Source organism: Dromiciops gliroides, chromosome 4 (genome assembly GCF_019393635.1).
Source record: "Dromiciops gliroides isolate mDroGli1 chromosome 4, mDroGli1.pri, whole genome shotgun sequence".
NCBI lineage: Eukaryota > Metazoa > Chordata > Mammalia > Microbiotheria > Microbiotheriidae > Dromiciops > Dromiciops gliroides.
The window spans coordinates 348,948,350-348,962,125 of NC_057864.1; the positions used below are offsets into that span (position 1 = coordinate 348,948,350).

General features: G+C 36.8%; 1 protein-coding gene across 1 annotated transcript in view; it reads left to right on the plus strand.

Annotated features, from left to right (window-relative positions):
* KPNA5 (karyopherin subunit alpha 5) overlaps positions 1-13,776 on the plus strand; it is a 55,627-nt gene that overhangs the window by 20,993 nt on the left and 20,858 nt on the right. The window contains exons 7-8 of the mRNA XM_044004221.1: positions 8,903-8,991; positions 12,686-12,785. Coding sequence (XP_043860156.1) covers positions 8,903-8,991; positions 12,686-12,785 — 189 coding nt within the window. The remainder of the gene's footprint in view (positions 1-8,902; positions 8,992-12,685; positions 12,786-13,776) is intronic.

Below are 13,776 nucleotides of genomic sequence, written 5' to 3' on the forward strand. Positions count from 1 at the left end.
GGGAAGTCAGTAGAGGAGAAAGTTTTCAGAAAAAAATATTGAGTTCTGTTTTGGATATGTTGAGTTTGAGCTATTTGTAGGACATCCAGTTTGAAACACCCAGTTAGCAGTTGGTAGTACAGTATTGGAGCCTGTTGTTTGCATAGAGCTGATAATTAAGCCCATGTGAATTGATGAAGTCACCAGAGAGTGTAGGTGGATAGGAAAATAGGAGACTTAGGACAAAAACTTGGTGGTATACTCAACAATTACGGAGCATGATGTGGTTGATGAGTCAACAGAGGAGACTGAAGTCAGACTGGGAGAGAACCAAGTGCTCTAAAAAACTAGAGAAAAAAGAGTATCCAGAAAAGATGATGACCAATCATTAAATATTACAAAGCGGTCAGAAAAGAGAACTGAGATAAGAGCATCACATTTGGCAGTTGAGACCATTGGAAACTTTGAAGAGGGCAGTTTCAGTTGAGTGATGCCATATTGCAAGAAGTTGAAGAGGGAGTGAGAGAGGAGAATTTGAGAAAAGAAATGTAGATTGCTTTTACTAGGAGTTCGAGAAAGCTGGGGAAGATATAGGGCAGTGGCTTAAATAGATGGTCGTGTCTAGTGTTTTAAGAATGGGGGATACTTAGGTATGTTTAAAGACAGCAGGAAAGAAATTGATAGATGGGGAAAGATGAAAGAGAAATGAGGGGCAATAATTAAGGCAGCAGACAGTCTACTGGGGAAGATGGGAGAAATTGGTACAAGGGGCATACTGCATATGGGACCCTTCTTAGGTTCTTATTATTTCTACTTCACCAACCAATTCTTTTTTGGGGGTAGGACCAATCCCAAACAGGAATTCCATTTATTGGTACTATTTCTTTTTCAGTGGCCTCATCAACTCCCATGAGTTTAATTATCATCTTAATGTAGATGACCCTAGTTTTGGGGATAAATTCACTGTCCCTTCCCTTTACTCCCACTCCATCCCATAGGGCAGCCAGGGAAGGGAGCATTTTTTTCCTTCTTCCCATCCCCTGCTACCCAGATCCTATCTGGGGTGGAACTGAGCAGGAAGAGCCACATAGATATTTATACTGTTTGGATAACCTGGGCGTTAGCAATCCTTCTGGTGAAGAAGACCACAAGGCTTTACCATTTGTCCTGCTCTGCTTTCTGAGATCCTCTGGGCCCTATAATTTGCTCTGCCTCTACACCCTGCAGACTCCCAGGCCTTGCTGTCTGACCCACCTATATAACCTAAGGACTGTTAGACCGTGTCATTCCAGGCCTTTCCATTGATCCCAACAGTTGAACTCTCTGCCTCCCTTAATTAGAGTGTGAGCTCTTTGAGAACAGGGATTGTTTTGCTTTTTCCCTTTGGATCCCCAGCACTTAGCATGGTGTTTGGTGCATAGTAAATGCTTTTTCATTCATGCGTTTTCCAAGTGCTCTAAAAAGTATCACTTAACTGTGATGGTGAGCCCTTGTTTTATAATGTTATGCCAGAAGTGTACAAGTTCAGATAGGTTCTGTTCATCCTGAAAAGTTACAATTTAGAGAAACAGTGAGACTATGTCTACTATCCAAGGACCAGTGCAGAAAATTATTACCAAAAAAGTGGTCACTAACTAGTTGGTAGAAGCCCCTGAAAAAGAAATTAAAAAAAAATACACCCTCTTTCCAATGTTACTTCCTTTTGCTTCTGCACTGACCATAGCAGAAAAGTGGATAAAAAGTGTTAAGAACATCAACAAACATTCATGTAACTATTAGTATTCTTAATTTGCAAACTATCCAGTGAGCAGATGTATGCTCTGCTAGAGGAACTGAATCACATCCATATTGAAGTCCTCTGTAAACAAAACCAAGAGACACAAAAGAAATTACAGGTAAATGCAAAGGAGTTTCTTAGGTTCTTGCAAGTAAGGGAGTTTCATTTCATCATGCACTTAAGGGCAGAAAGAAACATTTCAGTAGGATATTGGTCACTTTGCTGTCTGTGATGAGCATAAGAAAACAAGGCACTATGAAGAAATTCCTGTTTATGCAGCATAGTGTAGAGCACTAAATTTAGGGTCAGAAGATAATGGGTTTGAATCTTGGCTCTGCAACTTACTGCCCGCTTAACCTCTCTGGGTCTTAGTTTCCTCACTCTAAAAAATGAGGGGGTTGAACTTGATTCCTAAGGTCCCTTCCAGTTCTAAATCTATTATATATGATCTGTTGCAGAGGATGAAGAACTTGATAAGATCCTTCAAACTAAGTCAGCATCTACATTAATACTGAATGACTTGTTGAAGGTGGGCACAGGGGAGGACAGTGAAAAACTATGTTGGAAAATACAGTTTGGGATCGAGAAATGAAAGAGACCGAAGGCTTGTCTTATACCAGTGCATCATGAATACTTTGTTCAAGAAGAAAGTCTGCAGGCCCTGGATATGGTGAGCACCAAAAATATATAGCAAAACATGAAATTTATTTTATCTTAACAGATAGAATGACTAGTTGCTGATGTGAGTGTCATTTCAGATATCTGTATGCACTCAGATCATTAGCTGGTTAGAATAAAACTCAAAACCCATACCAAATCAGAAGAAAGGATAAGCCTAAGAAGAACCTGCAGGCAGTAGTTCCTACAGTTTAAGCAATCTGTCTGTTCCAAAATATGTGAAATAAACAAAAGTAAAGACATTGAATCTCTCACCACTTCTTAGTGAAGTTTTACTATTAAAAAATGGTCACCACAACAAGGAGACAGAACGAGCCCAGAACTTGCCTCACCTAGCAGATGTTTGCTCTTATCAAGTGGAGCAACATGGCAGCCAAGGGCAACACTGTTTTTAGAGTACAAGCTGATTTGCAAAACATGAAGGAGGAGGATGGAATATTACAAGTTGTATCACCTCACAAAAAGCTTTATAAAAAGCTCCTCAGGGGAAAATGAGCCTGCAGAGGGCTTGGTGTGAGAGCCAGCTAAGCCAGACCCTTTCAAGGTCATTTGTAGATGAAACCTGGAATGAGGGCAACAAATGGATGTGAACTAGATTATATCGGCTAATGTTCCTATCACTGATAATAGCTGAATTGCTGCAGTTGGACTCTACAAACTGAGTCGTAAATGCACTGTGTGAGAAATAGCAGTAGCATTTGGGACCATGGAGTTGGTAAGAATGGCTGCACCTAGTTGAAGAAGAAATCTGCCGGAGGTAGTAGGCTTATAGATTTAGAGCTAGGGGAGGCCTTAGAGGTCATTTAGTCTAACCCTCCTTATTTTAGAGATGAAGAAACTGAGGCCTAGAGAAGTGAAGAGTCTTGACCAGGATCACACAAATAGTCAATGGCAGAATCAGCATTTGAACCTAGGTCTTCTTATTCCAAAGTCAAGTTCTTTCCACTCTATTGTATTGCCTGAAGGAAATGTAATTCATTTATCTAACATTTAAAAAATAAATTCCCAAGATGGGAGATTCTAAAAGAAGGGAAAAAAATTTATAGATAGTAATTTTATATACACATTCAACTGAGAAATACTGACCTCATGGGCATATTTCTCATCTCTGAAATCTTTAATGGTCTTAGCATTCGTCAAGGGAATCCTTCATAAAAACATGAGAATGTAGCAGGTAGGCTTTCATAAATACTTTTCTATAGCAAACTGCATCTTTATAATGACATAAGTGACAGGTACATGTAAAGACTATAAGACCTTGCTTTGTGTGTTTGGTTCTTCTTCTTTCCCTTCTCCCTTCCCTTCACTTCATTCCCCCCTGGTCCCTCCCTTCCCCCCTCCTCCCCCTTCCTTCCCCCCCCAAAGGAAAAGCATTTAACTCAACAAAATACCACCTTAAAAGCTCCTCTCCAATAATGAGTCTGTAACAAATGTCGAAAAATGTTATTCTGTGACAGATAATTTGATCAATAACATTAAGTTAGGCGTAAATAAGGAGAAGTAAGCCCACCTGCATGGAGTTCAGTTGACTCCCTCTCTGGCAAAGTTCTCTGCTGACTCTTTGTGGATGGTAGACTGATTGTATTTAATCCAGGAAGCCTATAATGGTTCTTCAGTAAAATGTATCATCTTTGAAAAGAGATCGATTTAATTATCCACTGGAAAGAGCATGGATGAAAAACACATACTGCCCAGATTGACATACATATATTTATGCTTATAAACATAGATTTTGAGCTAGATTCACATGTAAATGACAGAATATCAGGCAAGATTTCAGTTAGGAAGTTAATGTAGTGCTTTCATAAATCTCCCTTTTAATTAGCAATATCCTTTTAGTGATGGTAGTTGTAGCTGCAAAGCATAGAATACAATGATGTCAGGAAAAACAGAATTAGAAGTGACCCAAAAGTCAATAACATTACATAGTAATGATAGACTGAAGCATATTACCATTAGTGACTTGAATGCAAGAAGTGAAGTTAAAAGGTATTAACAAGGGTGTGAATGATTAGACAAGGAGGTTGACTAGGTATGTAGCAACAAACAACAATGTGAGTGCTTACTGGTAACCAGGAAATAATTAAGAGGACTGAGGACCTTCTCCATTGTATCGTAAATATCTTCTTTGGAGGATTTATAGAAAGATAGAAGAATTACATGAAATTAGGTGGTTTAAAGTGGCAAAGTATGAACTAGTGGAGAAATTAGCAAGATCATTGAAATTCCTGATTTCATCACAGCTTATTGGCATGTAGTTGAGCAATTTTTTTTTAAAACAAAATTACCTTTTTTGGAGTCATGGGTTCTATTCTACCAAGTCTATGTGGTGTCTTTGAGGGAACTTTTTGATAAGATTTCAAGATTTGTTGACTCCAAAGAATGGACAGTCAACAAAATTGGTATATAGACACAGACCTGTAGTATTGTTTCTGATATTGTTCCTATATATTCTTTTTTTTTTTTTGGTGGGGCAATGAGGGTTAAGTGACTTGCCCAGGGTCACACAGCTAGTAAGTGTCAAGTGTCTGAGGCCGAATTTGAACTCAGGTCCTCCTGAATCCAGGGTCTGTGCTTTATCCACTGCACCACCTAGCTGCCCCTCCCAATATATTCTTTACATGAATACTTCTATTATTCTATATCATACTTTCTCATCTCTGTGGTACTTGATTTAACAAATGTTTTTGTGTCTTTTTTTCCTTGTCTGTTTTCAATTTAAAGCCTTCCTGATTAGGTTAGCAAATGCCCAGAAAGCTCCATTCTTCCTCCTTCTTGTATGTAGTACATTTGTGGTTCATAGACCATCTATCTTTTCTCTCTACATAAGCATTGCTATAGAAAGCAAAATTCCATTCTCTAACACCATCTTCTTAGATAGTATAAGAAAACTTGAATAAGATAAAAATGAAAGAAAGTAAAAAGTAACGTTTCAGTCTGTGTTCAGTCAATTTCAGTTCTTTCTTTGGAGGTGGATAATATGCTTCATCATTAGTCCTTTGGGATTGTCATAGATCATTGTATTGCTGAGAGTAGTAAGTCATTCACAGTTATTTATCAAACAATATTGCTGTCACTGTGTACAACATTCTCCTGGTTCTGCTCACTTCACTATACATCAGTTCATACAAGTCTTTCCAGGCCTTTCTGAAATCATCCTGCTTGTCATTTCTTATAGCATAATAATATTCCATCACCATCATATACCACAGCTTGTTTAGACATTTCCCAATTGATGAACATTCCTTTGGTTTACAATTCTTAGCCACTACAAAAAGAGTTGCTATAAATGTTTTTGTATAAATAGGTCTTTTTCTCTTTTTGGGGATGTCTTTGGGATATAAACCTAGCAGTAGTATTGCTAGGTCAAAGGGTATGCACAGTTTTATAACTCTTTGGGTATAGTTCCAAATTGTTCTCCAGAATGGTTGGATCCTTTCACAACTTGACCAACAGTGGATTAGCATCCCAGTTTTCCCACATCCCGGTAGACATCCAATATTTTCCTTTTTGTTATATTTGCCACTCTGATAGGTGTGAAGTGATACCTCAGAGCTGTTTTAATTTGCATTTTTGACTTAAGAGATGGTAAATAGCTGTCTTCAAATATTTGTAAGGTCATCACAAAGAATGGGAAATAGAAGACAGAGCTAGGACAGATTGGCTTAAGTTACAGAGAGGGAGATTTCAGCTTAAGAAACAATTTTTTCTATTTTGGGCCATCTGTCCAGTGGGCTGCCAAATGAGGTAGCCTCATTGGAGGTATCCAGGTGAAGATTGTAAGATAATCAGTGATGTTGTAGAAGTGATTTTTGTACTGTGTGAGTGGATGAACTAAGCTCTCAAAAGTCTCAATTCTTAGATTCTGTGATATCCGAAATATAGTAGTTTCCAATTTTTTGAGATTCAAGAATTAGATTGATTTTATATACTATTACTACCAGTTTTCTCAGCCATACCTCTACAAATAATAGCGTGGTTTCTTGAATTCCTATATTTCTATTTTCTCTACTACCCATAGTTTCTAGTTAATAACTTTTGTGCTTTATACTCTTTCTGCCTTTCCTAACTAATGGTTTCCTATCCTACCGTAGTTCTTGATTCACATCATTAGTCCTAGCATATTTTAGGCTTCTCAACTGTCACATTTAAAAGTCAGGTATGTGACTTTTAAATTTTGGGTATAGGACTTGGGAAATAAGTTGTATTGCTATGGTACAATAATAGTATGATGCTTGTATTAAAATATTAATATTCTTTATGCCTTTCTCTTGAGGCCCAGTATAATTTGGGGGGGGGGTGAGGAAATTGGTTAAATGACTTGCCCAGGGTCACACAGCTAGTAAGTGTCAAATGTCTCAGTCCGGATTTGAATTCTGGTCCTCCTGACTCCAGGGCTGGTGCTCTATCTATTGCACTACCTACCTGCCCCGGCCCCCCATTATAATTTTTGATGCTTAACTTTAACTTATGCAGGAACTAATAGAGAAGGAGATTGGGAAAAAAATTAATGAATTGAGTAAAAAAGGCTGTTCATTTGAGAAGTTAAGAAAAACAGTTGCAATTGTGTTTAAACAGGCCAGCTATTGCATAGCACCTAAAGGAACACTACTTGTGTTTTAGGGGGAATTATCACTTGATTTGCATTAACTAGGGAAAAGAATCTGGAAATGGATTTCATTACTACCAAGTTTAAAACATTGTCAATGCCCTTGGACTCACAGTGAAAACTGTTTTCACTTTACATTTGATTATAATTTATGATGTTGAACAACCTTAACTTTTGTGCCTTGATGAGTTACTGTTAGCAACATTGTCTCATTTAATCTTTGTTAATCATGTAAGGAAGGTGTATTGTAATAACTTGTAAGGTATTATTGTAGCTTTTGAATCTTCCCTCTCTCACCTTCCAGGATTGCAGAGTAATTTGGAGGAAATCTAACATTAAGTATTTTAGCTTTGGTTGATAGCTATACAAGACAAGCCTCATACCACATAGTTAACATTCTTCTTTCTCCCTGAAATACATGACTTTCTATTCAATAAATCACATTTTTTTCTTTTATCCCCTTGACTCAGGCTTTGTTTCTCCCTAAATGTCAGTCAGCCCTAGATATTCTTAGTTATTGTTCATCCTTATTATACACCATTAACATTTATTAACATAATCCTTGCCTCTACTCTGTTAAAAATTTAACTTTATGCCCTGATTTTTTTTAATTTGGGTTTTTTTTTTTTTTTGGTGAGGCAATTGGGGTTAAGTGACTTGTCCAGGGTCACACAGCTAGTGTCAAGTGTCTGAGGCTGGATTTGAACTCGGGTCCTTCTGAATCCAGGCCCAGTGCTCTATCTACTGCACCACCTGGCTGCCTCTATGCCCTGACTTTTTATTTTGGGTTCTAGGTGCTATCATTTGTCTCTTGGTAGAAGCTTTAATTTTTCCTCCTCCTCATCTTTTTTTCCTCCTAATATCTATTTCATTTCCTAGGTAATTAACCATCAGTCCTGAAATGTGGCCATATATCTTACTGAGCAAGGAATAGGAATGAGATTAGAAGAATGGCCTTCATAGTTTCCCTTAAGCTATCATGTGCATTATCAGACCTTGAACTTGAACCAGTTTTTACCCAGGTCTTGATTTACCCAGTCCTAGTCATTTAAATCCTTGCTAACATAACAATTACATAAGTTTTTCTGGACAAAGAAACTAGGTACAGAGAGATTGACTTGCCGAAGGCAGGAGGGGGTGAGAGAGACAGACAGACAGTTATTGGCTGAAACATAGAGGTCTCTTCATTCTTTGTTCTAGCCATCACTCATGGTAATTATTGACTTTAGTAGTTACCTTATATTTGCTTTTCTAGCATATGAAATCACTTGAAGCAAGAAACTGATTATAGGTAGTTTTTAAGTATAGTCAATCCATGGAATTTTTTTAGTGCCAGTCTTTTAAAAAAATTGTTTCTTTTATTTATTCAATTTTTTGTCCTGTTATCTGATGTCAGGCAATCATCTGCTCCTGTTCAGGCAATGAACTTAATACCTCCTTTTTCCTTTAAGCATATACATTTACTGTCTGTGGGTATTAGATCATTCTTGCTGTCAGTAATTGGAATATTGATTTTTGAGGTGATAGTAATAGTATTAAACCTCTCTAACTCAATTTAGGCTGATATGCTCTTTAACTACAACAGAATAAACTGTCCATTAATTTGTAAAGAAGCAAAAGGTAACGGCTTATTCACTTGGGGAATAATTTTCTTTTAAAGATTCCATTTATTGTAACTCTATCAAAAGGTTTATTTTTGTGGCTAAAAACCCTCTTAGGTTTGTATTAATTTAAAAAAAATACTCTTGAGAGTTTCTTGTTCAAGTAGTCAAATGTGACATTGGAAAGGTAATTGGTTTGATAACATGCAGCTAGTACAGAAATGCTGATCTAAATTAATTTTTTACTTCATTTTTAAGGCAGTATGGGCACTTGGTAATATTGCTGGTGACAATGCAGAATGCAGAGACTTTGTTTTGATTTGTGGAATACTCCCCCCTCTCTTAGAGTAAGTATTTTATTTACATTTTTGTTATAGCTAAATTAGTGTATTATAAAAGAAAATCCATGTTTCTTACTCTGGTAAATTTTTTTTCTCGTAAATTTTTTAAAAGATGCTTTTGAACTTGGGTGTTTAGGTTCTCTTACAGTTTTAAATAAAGCAAAATAATGACAATTATACATTGGAGACAGATTTTTAATGGTTATTGTTTATAAAGTAAGAAAAACTCAAAACATTTGTCTTTAAAAGTCTTATGGTTCATTGTTGTGGATACTCTTTTCATCAGCATAGATTTCCTGGACTCTTGCTCCTTATTTCCCCTCCCCTTTTTCCCCCACCTTAGAGTTGATCTGGCTCAAATAAAGAAACAAATGAATTCATTATCATGCATTTGAAACTAATATCTTAAATTATGGCGCTTCTTGGAAATCTGGTATTGAAAGGCCTACTGGAAGTTATGTTCTGCTGGCATATAAATAACCTTGAAGAATCCTAATGCCATCATGAGACATCGCAATGCTAGCCATCTTTCTTTTGTGATGTCAGGAAAAGAATTTTGGATTTGGAGTCAAAACCTTGGTTCAAATCCCAAGTGTGCTTCATGCTCCTTTTGTGACATTAGACAAATCATTTTCCTGCTGTGGACTATGGTTTGCTCATCTGTAAAATGAACAGATTAGATAAGAATATCTCTAAGGTCACTTCTAACTCTATATCTGTGATCGTTTCCCTTAGTGAAGAAGTAGTGACTTTACTAAAGTAAAAGTTCTAGATGAAAGACCACACACAAAGGAAAGCTGAAAAGGACATGGGGTAATCCAGAGGAGTTCAGCCAGGTGGGAAATGAAAAGATGACTGGTTAGGGGACCCTCCTTCAATGGAGGTTCTGAAAGAAGCCCTTCACTCTATTCTCCAATCAGAGGGAGGAACCCTATAGACAGGAAGTCTCATGAAGTGGGAGTTACAGGCCTGAAGTGATTTTCTAGAATGAAGATGTGCCTTCCTGGAGTAAGATAAGAAGGCCAGAGGATACAGCCAAAGGGGAAATGAAGAAAAGGGAAAAAATAGTTTGTTTGTATGCCAGTTTACTATTTGTAGATTGCTTTCACGTACATCATTATTTGATCTCACAAAAACTCAGATTTTTAGTGCGGTTATTATAATTTATCATTTTACAGATGAGTTGATCAGCTAAATTCTTCAATGTTCTCAGGGCCATACAGCTATTAAACAACAGAGGCTAGGACATGAACCCTGGTCTTTTGATTTTAAAGCCTTGTGGTTTTTTTGCAATATCACATTGCCTACTGAGATATTTAAATTAAAATATTGTCATAGGCAGTATACTTTTGATTCTTGCACACACTTTATATTTAAATTTGAAAGCAGGAGATTTTGATACTACTCTGAAAAATAGAATTTTACCTATGATCTTGAAGGTATATCTTTTAAGTGATTTAAAAAATAAACTCCTATCATCACCTTTTTCCCTTCTACTTATTAATTCACATTGAGTTTCATAGAGGGTTGTTTTATGTAGTATTATAGGAATAATCTTAATTTTCTGCCAAGTAGATTATTTGAAAAGTGAATTTTAAGTTGTCATATTAAAAAATCACTAAACCATACTGCATCTTATTAAAAATTATTTTACATTTTTTCTACATTTCCTTTATATTGTCATGTGTTTTGTACTCAAACAATAAACTTAATAAGGGCCCATTGTATTGTATTGAAAGATATATTGGTTTTTCCCTCAATTTAGTTAATTTGTCTTCCTGCTTTTTTATAAAGACCCATGTCTCCTTTCTTACTAAAACTCTTCCACTGCTTAAAGAAACCAGAATCATTTAGTGGCAGGAAATTAAGACTGCAATTTGATCAGGAATGTTGGTGTTGTCTTTTGTTTAGTGAACAGAGTGGGAAGAGGGAATTTCTAGGCACCTGACTCTTAAAAAAATTTTTTTTTGGTGAGGCAGTTGGGGTTAAGTGACTTGCCCAGGGTCACACAGCTAGTAAGTGTTAAGTGTCTGAGGCTGGATTTGAACTCAGGTCCTCCTGAATCCAGGGCTGGTGCTCTATCCGCTGCACCACCTAACTGCCCCAGCACCTGACTCTTAAAGATAAATTCATCTATGATCCTCTGTGGTTGATTCATATTGTTTTATGGATTGATTAACTATTTTTAATAATTCAGAAATTCACAAACTGTGACCCATGAGTCCATAGTTTGCTGCTCCTTGGAATAAACCAGACTTTTTCCAATACTTAAGAAATATGCTATTCCTTTTATGTACTTAAATGTTAATTTTTTTCCAGTCTGGTTGCTACTAGACTGCAAACTGGTATCTCTTATATATCTATAATAGGTCCCTCAAAACTCATCTCAGTTCATTGCACATAGTAGGTGGTTAATAAAGATGAGAATTAAAAAAAAATGTTACCTGCTTTCAAGATGTTTATATTATAATTGTGGAGTAAAATTAAACATACCTCAAACACTTACAGATCAACTAAGTGCTAAGCTTCACAGTTGACCATAATTGGAATTGGAATTCAGAGAAAGGTGAGAACTTTGTAGATTTTCAAGAACTAGCTATCATAAACCTCATAATAAAAACACCATAGGGAAATAATTGTGTACATAAAACATTTGGGTATATGAAGAGCAATGGAACTGGGTACTTAACCTTTTTACTATACCATAGTTTTTCTGTGATGCTGTATTATTGTGTTATTTTTGATTAGGAGTTTTATATTAAATGCATTTTTATGGGCTTTTATTTGGTGTGAACTATTTGTGTTAGATGCCGAAAAATCTTCTGTTATGATTTCTTGACTTTAGTATAAAAAGGTCATATGCCCTTTTATCCTACTTTGAGGAATCCGATACAAAGAAAATAACTTGTAGAGCAAAAGGCATCTTTTAGTTGTAATCTTCATTATGTTCATCATTAGCTATTTGACAGAATCCAGAAAGTAGAGAATCTTTTGTAAAGTGAAACAAGAACCACTTTAGATAAAGGCCAGATAATTTCCCCTCATAATCTGTTTAAAATAAGAGGTGTTTGCATCTTTGTCAGTTGTTTTAAGTCACTTGGTCCATAGAAATTCAGTTTGGTCTTTAACTTCAATTTACATATTGCCAAACAGTTTCCCAGGTCCTTTAACTTCCATATGTCAGGTTTATAGAAGACAAACAGACACACTGTATTTTCCACAAATGTCATGTTCAAATCAAATGAAAAGGACATAGAACAATCTTTTAAATGTCAGTTCCTCTGTTACTTTTTTCTTGCTCTAATTTCTTTAAGGCCTTGAATATGTCTGGATCTCTGTTTTCATGCCTAGAGGTAATGTAGAGCTCAGTTATTCAGAAATAACTGGATTGATTGTAGTAACTGGCACTTTAAATGTGCTTTGTGATTTTCATTATCAGCTTTTCAAAACCTACCCAGGTTAAAACTAAAATAATTTTATGTTTCAGAAAGTCTTGTAAGGTGGTTCCAAGTAGGGATTGTTTCATTCTTTATACCCAGGACAGAGAGTATCTGGTAGGCTGTTAAATGTTTGTTCATCAAGGGATTGAGTCCCTTTCCCAGAAAGATTCTAACCCCCCCTGCACCGCCCCCCCCTCCCCCAAATGTGTTTGAGAATTTTCCCATAAGGGGACAATTCCTTTTTTTGCTTTTCTTGGCAGGTTACTGACAAATTCAAACAGACTCACAACAACTCGAAATGCTGTATGGGCTCTTTCTAATTTATGTAGAGGCAAGAACCCCCCTCCAGACTTCAGTAAGGTATGACTGACTTAGACGTGTTGGTAAATGTCTTGGACTTTAAGGGAAAATGTAAGAGCTGGAAGGCACTGAATAGAAGTTCCATCCTTATGTTAGAAATAAGGAAATGGAGACTTAGGATGGGGACAGGAACCGCTTAAGACCACAATGAATGTTAACATTTTAGAGACTAAGATATAGGCCTATTGACTCTTATTCCAATGCCGGGTCCATTGAAGTTACTCACGTTGTACAGTAAAATAACATTGCTGAGTGTCTGACGTTCAGCCAAAGGACAGCTCCCATGGAGACAGACTCTTGTCTTCCTCGCCTTTTTCACATTTAAGTTACTGGGGCCAGCGCTGTGTCACAGCCGCTACAAAGAAGGAACAGTGGCATCCTGTGAATCTGGAACTGGGTAGGTTGAGGCTGCAAAGCTGAAAGCTGTGTTTCTCCTCCTAGGACAAGGCCTGTCGGAAGGACTGATTGCACAAGTAAATGATCTGTTTGAGATTCCTTTTAAAAATTGCCATGGCATTTATTTATACATGTTAAAATTTAGTTTAAAATTAAAATTGCGAGAAGGTCTTCATCTAGTTGTCTTCTGCCCTGGTCAGGCCAATTCTCAGGTATTGTGTTGAGTTCTAGGCACCACATTTTAGGGAGAGATGTTAATAATCTGAGGAGATCAAGGCACTTAGGGTGGTGAAGGATCTGGAATTAATGCCATATAAGAATTGGATGAAGGAACCAGGAATGTTTAACTTGGAAGAGATATAGGGGAGAACGTGGTGCCTTCTTTCAATAATTTGAAGTTATTTCATGAGGAAGAGAAGTTAGACAAGCGTGGCTCCAGAGGCTCAGACTGGGAGTAACAATAGGAAGTCACAGAGGCAAATATAGGCTTGATTTGAGAAAAATGTTAGTAATGAGAACCATTGAAAAGTAGAATGGGCTACCTCAGCAGATCATGAGTTCTCCCAACCTTCCCCCCACCCCAGCTTCCTCCCTC